Genomic DNA, 10206 nt, shown 5'->3' on the forward strand with positions numbered 1-10206 from the left:
CTCGATGGTGCGTTGGCCATGTTTGCTCCTGGGGCCATGGGGTTGCCATGGTGCCTACGTCGTTATGGGCTTCGCGACGAGCACACGGCTATCCAATTGACCTTTCGGAGTGTATTGTGGCGCTGTTCTTGCTCCGATTTCAAAAATTTCGTTCTCGCTGTTGTTGATGTTTTTCCAATCGTACAATCTGGGTAGTGATTGCCTCAAACTAACAACGGCTTTGGCCACGTGACCGACCCAATTCGTTGTCGGGCCGGCAGAAAGTTCCGCATAGGCACCTTTCAAGTCTTTAGATGTGGCCCAAGTCTCTACAGAAGAGCTGACGCTTGGTTTTGGTTTGGTCAAGATACCTCCCGAGACCTCAATCCCACAACAGTACGAATCGAACGGACGGAAGAAAGCGGTCGTAGTTGTAGGGTGAAGAACTTGTTTGATTGTATATTCATGTTTCCCGCTTAGGTAATGAGTAAAGGCTGGTAGCTCTGAGATGGAAACGTCCTAACAACAGGTACGAAGACCTTATCAGAGACTACCAGCAGTGCAATCACAATTAATCATCTCTTCGAGACAGACCCGAAAGTTCTGCATCCTCTGATGTGAGATCAGCAGACAGGAATGCGTCGGTAAGAGGTAACATAAGAAATAGAATACAATGACTAACCCCGCACTTTCAGGCACACCTCCACTTTTCCGTGTCCTCGTTTCGTTCTGGTTTTTTCGACTTGAGGTGGGGGGAAGGCTCTGGCTAGACTGTGGACCCAATTGCGACAGAGCACTCAGGTTGAACAAGCTGAGGGGATCGGATGATATATTTCCCGTGCCATTAAATCCGTCAAAGGCACAAGCAAATTCCCGAGCCTTCAAGCTAAGCCCCGCTACACTCACATCCGCCCTGTGACGGTGGTGCAGTCATAACCTTTTCCTTTTGAGGAGACCACTCTCGATTCGAGAGCTCTTTCAGAGCTTTACTGTTGCTCTCCACCTCAGTCGCGGGTGGTTGATTGGACTCTATCGTCGTCAGGCTCAGTCAACACTTACGGCGTGGGTGCCCAATCACTGCTGATAGTACTGAAAAGCTAATACACCCCACCTTAGTTCGAGAAGTCCTCTGTACCGACCATCCTCGAAACCTCTACAACTACGTCGTCGTATAGCAAATCGCTTGCTAAGGAACACGAGCACGCTTTTGTATATGGGACTGCTTTGGTGATGCCTGAGGTAGATCTTGCATACCTTGGAGTTGGTCTAGATGATATGCTGATCAAAAGACGAGAAAGGCCGACCATACGAAAGACGGATACAAGTACATCCAATATGAAGTTCGCACAGCAAAAGATACGGCATTCGTTCTGCATTGGAAAGGCAGCAAGGAAGGCAGCATTCGAAAGGGACACAAGGTGGTCGCGTCGCTAGACGTCACGAAGGATGGGGAAACAGTTGTTGACATCGGCCAGTCTGTGATTGTCGACGAGATGTGGTGTAGTATCAAATAAACTGTGCCTGAAAGCCAATTCTCTCAAGAAAACATCTTTTTGGCAAGATCCAGCCCACTCATAAACCCAATTTTCATCTCTACCACGACATCGTTGCCATTCTCATGTAGCGAAAAGTCAAGACACTCCCCAGTTGTCACATGAGCCTGACTGCTGAGCAACGCGCTCAAAAGCCAGTCGCTTGTTAAGTCTCCAAGCGCGGCGAAATCGGTCGTGAAAGTGTCTTCAAGATATTTGCCTGTGGAGGAGTTCAAGGTGACGAATAGTTTGAAATCGTTCTCGGCTTCATTGGCGAAATACAGCTCAATAGCTTTTGTGAAAAGGCTTGAAGGATGCTCTGCCACTTCGCGCTGTCTTTCATTGCATTTCTTGAACCCCACACAAAGATAACTGCCGAGAAATGGCCGCACCTCTGACACCACCGCCATCTCTGCTCTCAAAGCCGAGGAAGCTTGCTCATGTGTTCTTCCGCGCCTTTTCGCGCCAGGTTGCAGTTCAAATCTAGCAAGTTGTCCAGCCCAACGGGACACCCATTCTTTCCGGTCGTTGATATCGATAAGATCGTTGTTCGCGAAATGGAAAGACGCCTCTTGGATATGTTAAGTTAATCTTCTGATGGTGTGCAGGCTTGGTAGAGCAAGGGGGGAGGTATGGCAAGGCGGCGGGCTAAGGATGAGATCACGTACCCTGTAGAACCAATAAGGAATGCTCAGGTCTATCTTGTGCTCGCCAAAATGTCGGCCAGGATTTGTTTAGATCTTCCAGGTTGTTTACGGCAGCCTGGGCAAGTTTCTGGATCTCGACATCGGAGCTTGATATTCTGAGACGTCGGAAATCATTCTTTCCAACAAGGAGTCCAAGTGCCACGCATTCGTTGAATGACAAAAGGTGAAACACATCTCGCCGTTTCTGCATAATGAGCCGGCACATTGGCTCAGGGCGAAGCTTGGGCTCGAAAATAATCTGGAAACTAAAGGCCCTGTTCTCTTCGGAGGCTGGAGGTGGTAGTGTACTCGTCATAGCGTGTTTTGCAATACGCTTGCGTATCCCACTCTGGATTCAGAATCAGTAGACAGGTTCCTGCATCGAGTGCAGGAGATCAACTTGAGCGCAGACAACTAAGACCGCAGGAAAACTAGAAACGCAGAAACTTGAGAACGCAGAGGACTGAAGACGCAGATCTCCGAGACCGCAGAGAGATATGAGCCCAGAGATATGAGAGCGCACCGATATGAGAATGCGGGATTTCGAGAAAGCAAAAATTGAGAACGCAAGAATTTGAGAACGCAAGATCTTGAGAGCAATCGAGGGGAAAGAAAGAGAACTAGGCGAAAGAGATTGAGAGCGGGGGTTGTCCGAGAACGCAAGAATCTGAGGACGCAGAAAATGTAGAACCCAGATTTCTGAGAGAGCAAGTAACTGAGAGCACACAATCCTGAGAGCCCAGTAGATTGAGGAGGCTGGCCATAATAGCGGGGCTTGCAGAAGCCTAGGATCGGGGAAATGCCCAGCAGTTCTTCCGAGGCCCACATACGACCTCCGGCTTAGTTCATTGGATCAGAACGAGCCGCTGAAAATAGAAGACACCCGACTAGTCTTGCCTACTCTCGATCTCCTTGATGCCGATCAGTCTTTAATGGACTTACTCACTACTTTCAACCAGTTGCCCTCTTTCTTTCGCATCTCTAGAAGACTGTGGCTATGGTCAAGCATTTGACGAACCTTAAGATGGTTGCACATCAAGTCTTTCAAGGTTAGCGAGTGGAAATTGATCCTGTGTAAATACCATCAATTGACTGATATAGCCACTCATTTACGAACGCTTTGTTCGAGTGGTACCTTTTGAATGATTCCTGACTATTAATGGATTTCACTTGTGTGACAGCCCGAAGGTAGCATCTTTGACTCTTCACCTCAATGCTTGTCATGCTCTCGGTGAACATTTGTATACACAGTATCTTGAAATCACCATATTGCTTTCGAACGCGAAGGTTAGGCCTGTGGCAAAGACGGATAACCGCAAGATTAGCCTCTTAGAGTCCAGTGATAGAAATCTAACCTTGTTCATTGACCCGACCGCTACAAGCCAGTCTGAAATCCATTGTTTCACAGGAGACGTGTAGGATAAATGACTTCGACTAATCTATTGTCAGAATATCAAATTAGTTGTAGACATCTTCTGGAAACAAACTCCATGTCAAGCCCTTGATGTGCTTCGAGACATGAACGCCCATCGTTGTTTTACTTGAAATATAAGGATAAGGCTTTGCCCATGCCTCATGTCAAACTTGCAGTCCAAGCCTACGAACGCACGACGACAGGAGAACCAACTTCAATCAAGACGAAGTAGAACAAATCCAATGATCCGTCAAAGACTAGCAACGCAAATCTATCTATGACTGGTCTAGAACGAATGGAGTGTTGTTCAACCTGTTGTGAGATGGGATGGTTGCAGTCTGGAATTGATAACAGATATCGGTGTATTCTTCGAAGCCAATGCTAACATAAGTGATGACTGGCCGCATATCAGGCTAGCCGACGACGGGCCATGCAAGCCAAGGACATGACCTTTGTTCAAGGGTGCCATCATATCATGAATTTCCCTGATCCAAGCCCTACTTTTGGCCTTAGCTACAAGCCTCGGAAAGTATTCAGAGCTGTTGGCTACCCGACGCAAGTCATGGTCGTATTTGCGAAAGCGCCCATGGAAACCAGCTGCAGTGTTGACGTTGTCGTGCGCTGTCATCCTCCATACGGGATGGCCAACCTCTATCCCCGGCTGTTCCTCCTCGGCCCCTGAATCGAACCAATACACTTTCCCGGAGAGACACATAGACCTCATGGTCTTGCTGGGCGATCTTCCCACGCTGGCGGCGTACAGGATTACAGGGGTTGGCACAACGCCTCCTGCAACATGCTGCGGCCAGGTTTGACGGCCGCCCATTGCATCGAGCTGTGTGATCCAGACGACGGCTTTTCTTGTATTGAGTATCGTCTTGTACTTTCTATACATAGGCCAAGGTATAAAAGATCGTTCAATTGCCTGGATCTGCGAACATCCATACGACTGCACCATCCACTTCTTGAATTCTATACCAACATCAACCTAAGCCGGATATCCAGAAAATCGAGCTTTTGTTACCATCATCGAAGACTTCAAGATGTCCGGAGTAGATCCGTCCACGGACATATCGTCTGGTGATATTGGTGGCAAGGAAGATGTCATTGAGTTGTGAGCTGGAAGAATCCGAAGGTTGAACTACAATACGGAAAGTGGTGATACTGCTGCTAACCCCCCATTAGACTTCCATTTTGTTTTCGACTTGCAAGAAGTTATAAAGATGGTTGGGAAAGACAGCAAAGATAACTTTTGGGTCCTGTTGTGGAGGCAGACGAACGGGTGACTTACGTGCCGTGCTGTGACTTGCATGTCGTAATGTAGCCCTGGCCTTTGTAAGGGAGAAAAAGGTCGAGCAAGCAACTGCTGGGGCGGGTTCTGGGTGTTTCATGTAGCTTAAGCAGTAGCAAACATTCATTACTCAGTAGCTTCGTGCCTCAATTGTCCTACCTAAAAGTCATTTCCCTCCACCGCTAAAGTTGTATATCTGCGTAGCTTCATAACCGGTGCCGGTACAGAGTCTTCGCGTCCCACGGACCTCTTCTCCTTCGACACATCGCTCCATACGTACTTGCGAGTGGTATGCACAAGACTGTCCTGATTAATTCGTCGAGGAACTTGACGGATTAAAAGCTCAGGGAACCGGCGCATGCCCGTCGAGAACAAGCGTGTCTGTCCCCGTCACAGGCATCGATGGCATCCAGAGCCACAATGCTGCCGCCAAGCGCCTGACTACTTGTGTTGCCATCGGTCGTAGCAGGCCTGGTCTACTTTCCGATCCGCGAAGTATGTCTCATCGCTGGAGGAGCTCGCCCACAGGTACTCGTAACGTGAAAATCGGTTCGACTTGAAAGTAAGTTTAAAGCTATTTCTTATCTTCTCGTCTTTTTCGTCACATTGATGACGCCTGCAACGTAGAGAGGCTCGACGCTCGGAGTGGCTGTTCGTTCGGTTCGGGATGCACATAATATTACTGATTCCCTCGCTTTCGTGTGTAATGCTTACCGCCGTTGTTGTTTTGAGGAGCGTCAGTGCCGGACTAGGGTTTATCCGCTCCCGGCTTCATCTTGAGCCTGACTGGCCCTTGCCCGTGATGCCAACTTTCTTCCCCGCCGGAACACCCACATCTCCCCGCCCGACGTCGAGGCCAAGGAAGTTGCCCTGCTCCGACTGTCCGTATTCGAAATGGATGGCAAAAATTTTGAATCCTTCACGTTGAACGACGAGGTACGCGGCCTCGCGACCAAATCGAAAGACGCTCTTATCGAAGGAAAATCTTTTCGGCGGCGGACCGATGAACATGGAATTCAGTCAGGCGCAAGAGGCCTATTTTATGAATGGCGACCACCGCTTGGCGAACCGTGCAAACTAGTATTGGATCAACGTGTGGGTAGATCTATTCTCCACGAAGACGCAAGGCTAATAGAATGACGGAGAGAGAGACACGCTGAAGTCACTGCTCCGGTGCAAATACGTGCGATCAAGACAACGAGCGGTGTTGCTCGAGGCCGGCCAGACTATCACGACTCGCCCGGGTGCAACGGATATTCTCATTCCGATCGGGGAACTTCGCACTACTGTCGATTTTATACCTAGAGATAATATAGACACGGCACGTGGTGTAGAATGGGGTCCTCACGCAGGGTATCAGTTACGGGAGAACGTTTCGATACGCCCTGTAGAGTGCGGCATAACCATGATCATTATGACGATATGGCCAGAGACCCCGGCACCCCCTTTTGCTCACAGCTCGATGCGAAGCTCGACGCCATCTATGCATTCTGACCCTATGTTCGTCATGGACCAGGCCGAGTCCACAGCGGAACCACAGCCCAACGCGCCCGCCGAATTCGAGGACAGTGCGGCGGCACCGAGAGATCCCATGTCCATGGTGCAGGCTGAGCCCTCAACCGGTCGACCCAAGCCGTAGCAATCGACGGCAGTGCCTACATCGCCTGTGGCCTGCGCATCATTCGGGAAGTACAATCCATGGTTGATGGCGAGCATAGAAGCATCGAAGTGTATGGGATGTCCAAAGGCGGCTGTTTGCGAAGAAGAGAGAGGGACATTGTCGCGCCGCACCGGAAGCTCCTGCTCCCCGTCGTGTGGGACACGAGCGACCGCGGTATGGTGTTGGTCGACCTCTGCGTTCAAGCCTTGCGATGCGCCGCTTTCTGTGAAAGTTTCCGTTGTTGTGCGGCTAGATGCGACTGCGTCATGCGTACGGGGCTTCGCAATGGAGCAAGCGTCATGTGCCGACTGTACCAGGCCAAGGACTCCAGGACGGCCTTCGGCGAGAAACAAGAGCCACTGCACGAAGTCGGAGTGAACAAATTTGACCGACAGGAATGCTTGGCGGACTTCATCAAAGCAGTCTACCTTTACGTTGAGGAAGATGCTGGCCCAGACGAGGAAGGGTAGGTAGAACGTTAGATGAGGCGGATGAGGCGAAGCGTCTTTCACGCACAGCTCGGTTGGTATCAGCGGCCGCACCACCCTGGAGAAGGCCTTGTTGTTCTCATTAGATCTTACCGAATTCTCGAAGCTGGACAGAGTACCGACTAAGCGGCTGGTAAGCGGTGATTCCTTCGGCCTTAGATTGAGATGCATACCGTGGAGAAATAGCTCAAAGGCGGCAGAACTGCAATCCTCGTACAGTTGGCCCATCCACTTGGAAATCACGAACGCCGCACGCCGATAACGCCGTGCTTTCCATTCTTCATATGAGGGATCCGAATAATACTGCCTGGTGGCCTTATGCACATCGGCCGGCTCGACACCAAGAACCGAAGCTACGAGACACTCCCCAAAAAAGACGAGTTCCTGCATCGTAGACAGGCAAGCATCTCGCTGGTCATCGGTTTTGCCTGGGGACCTGCGTTTGCTTGTAATGTATTTCTTGACGTCGTCCAGGTCTGCCGGTGTCGTCGACGACGGCGGGCCGTCTGGTGAGATGATGTCATAGAAAAATGCCCGAATGTCGTCTGCAGTGGTGATACGAAGATTGCGCCTCTTTTCTTGCCAAGCCTCGAGAGTCCGCGGGATTTTCTGGCAGAAGGTCTTGAGGTGGTTTCTTTTTTCTTTTGCGGGCTTTTGAATTCGGTAGGTCCTAAATTGAGAGCCTTGTTGTTGGGAAGACTTCGAAGGGATAGGCAGCCATGGGGCAGGGCTTGCAACACTGGATACGGCGAGTGCTGTACGTCGATTAGATATCTTGCCGCCTGACGCGCGTTGGCGATAGCTGACACTGCTGCGCAAGCCTCCAGGCCGTGTTCTGACGCTAGCATTGTCTTGTCTGTCTCTCATTGTGCTATAATGCTGTTGCACGACTGGGCTGAGGAAGCATGTACGCAGGCGATGACTGTGTTGGTGGAAGAACAACAGCTGTCAGAGGCCGAGTCGGGGGACCGCTAGGTGAGATGACCAGACGCGTCGGCCAAACCAGCACGGGTAGACTGCTATGCCAAGCAGGGCGGGGTGGACATGCCCGAAAATCGTTTTTTCCAGCTCCATCAGTAACTACTGTGGCAGGTACCACAGTAGAGCCGATCGAACCCCCTCTCCGGAGTGATTGAGGGTGGTTACACTGATGTGACGGTGTGTGCTTTACCATCAGTTCCTGGGGCCTGCTTAGGGGGTAGAAACCAAGACCTTGGCAATCAACAATAGCGGAGGAGCAAGGGATGGGCCATGTACAGATAGGCTAGTCTCGACTCGGGCAGAGGTCATGACCTCTGCCCTCAAACAGTTAGCGCTGGAAGAATGCGATCCATGGCGGCATACAGAACGCTAGTACATTACCGGGCAGAGGTCATGACCTCTGCCCAGGAAAGGTTAGCACGACAGATATATACCCTGGTGTCAATACGTATCTCCTCAACCTGGCATGGGTCTCACCCTGACCTATCTTTCATGACTACTCACACACCACCAGCACCATCCCACCCTCTGGAGTGCGAAGCCGTAGCCTGGTTCGCCCCACCCCGGCCGTCCAGCCTGGGGTGGGATCTCAAGAATTTCCTCTCGAGGGGTAGCTGTGGCTTGCACACATTCGAACGTCTTTCTTGGTGGGGGAGCTCAGCTAATTGCACACCACTGGGACTCTTTCCTGAGCTATGGCCCCGGGCACAATTAGTATGGGTACTCCAGACCTTCTCGAGCTTTCCCGAAATGGTTAGCGTAACTTGCTATTCGGCTCGGGTGTGTCCATCAGATGACTACCCCACATACATGATAATAGATACTCACGTGACACTATGGTGTACTGCGACTACTTCGGATAACAGGCAGTCCGTTGGCCGAAAATCCCACCTACAAATGTACCACGCAAAAAGCATGATGAAAGAGTGTACTAGGGTGATGGTGGATAAGGTCTCGCCCTGCCGAGCCTTTTCCGAAACGCTTCGCACCCAGGGCCTATGACGATCTTGGTCTTCGCACATTTGAGTGGCGCACGCCAAGCCCCGCTGGCAATACTCGGAGGCTGGGAAGGACCCCTACGCTAACATCCCTGAGTTGGCGCGCATGCTACTTTCCTCTTATCCGGAATAGGCTGAGGGGACTTCATCAAAGTAATGGCCAGCCCCCTTGATGGACAAGGTTGTCTGGTGCGGTCTGGTGCGATAGAGCGGCGGCTCAGTGTGGGGGGTCCGGAGTCAAGGAGCACCTTCCTTGTTCATCAGAGTGATGGCTACACTGTAGCTTAGATTGCGAGAAAGGGATAACGGAAAGACCGGGGCTTCCGGGGCGTTCTGGACCTACGCCCCAGAGTCCGTCATGGAGAAGTCAACGTTTGTCATAACAGGGAACAATGTATTTCAACCAGACTTCCCTTCCTGCTGGCCTCCGCTCCCAATCAAACCCGGCGTGGGAATGCCCTGGGCGGGAGACATGCTGCAGCGACTTCTCGGAAAGGGGCAACAGAGATACGGTCGATCTAGCCATGCAAAGGTAGTGCCTGTCTGGCGTCACTCCATGCGAAGGGGCTACAGTGGCGAGCCCAGCGAGGCAAGCCTTACGGCCGGACGACTGACAAGAGAACAAGTCCGCCGCCCCGCCTCTGACTTGCGGATGATGTGATCCGCATCCTCGTGTAGTCTTCTCTATGGTCTTACCATGTGATGGAGGCCAATGGCGGCCGTGCAGATTGACGTGGGCTTGAGGGAATCTACTTGGCCTCGGTCTGAGAACACCGTACAGGTAGGGTGCGCTGTACCAAACAGCAGCCGTAGCTTGAGGCAATCGCATTCTGTTTCGCGGTCGAAAAGAATGGCCATCCAGCGGATGATGTCTCTCGTGACAACCCTGCTCCCCCCGTTTTCTCTTCTGGTCGAAATTGGTCCGACTTCACTACGTGGTGACAGGGCCCTCTGCTCCACAATGAGCTGGAACACACGCCTACGTAGTCTCTTGGGTGTAGACGGCCCGAAGCCCTACAGCACTGCTTGTCTCCCCTGTTGGCCACCGCATAGCGAGCTAAAACCGCTCGAGGATGTGATCCTCTACAGTGGGAGGCATGCATGTTCGCATTCTTCGGAAGCGATCGTCTGTCAGCTCCATCGCTCAATTCCCCAGCTCCATGCGAGGGCGCAAAAC

The 10206-nt window shown here is 51.4% G+C and overlaps 2 protein-coding genes across 2 annotated transcripts; one reads left to right on the forward strand and one right to left on the reverse strand.

Moving 5' to 3' along the window:
- Positions 1-1314: 1314 nt before the first annotated feature.
- On the forward strand, positions 1315-1413 carry CTAM01_17007 (uncharacterized protein; the record flags this gene model as incomplete). Its single annotated transcript, XM_060532999.1, has 1 exon — positions 1315-1413. One exon carries the CDS (start codon positions 1315-1317, stop codon positions 1411-1413), a length of 99 nt encoding a protein of 32 aa, XP_060372422.1.
- A 4941-nt stretch (positions 1414-6354) lies between these two features.
- On the reverse strand, positions 6355-7917 carry CTAM01_17008 (uncharacterized protein; the record flags this gene model as incomplete). The annotated part of the gene is made up of 1 exon (XM_060533000.1): positions 6355-7917. One exon carries the CDS (start codon positions 7915-7917, stop codon positions 6355-6357), a length of 1563 nt encoding a protein of 520 aa, XP_060372423.1.
- Between the last annotated feature and the right edge of the window lie 2289 nt (positions 7918-10206).

The sequence above is a fragment of the Colletotrichum tamarilloi genome (genome assembly GCF_030869305.1).
Source record: "Colletotrichum tamarilloi strain Tom-12 chromosome Unknown Scaffold_304.1, whole genome shotgun sequence".
Taxonomy (NCBI): domain Eukaryota; kingdom Fungi; phylum Ascomycota; class Sordariomycetes; order Glomerellales; family Glomerellaceae; genus Colletotrichum; species Colletotrichum tamarilloi.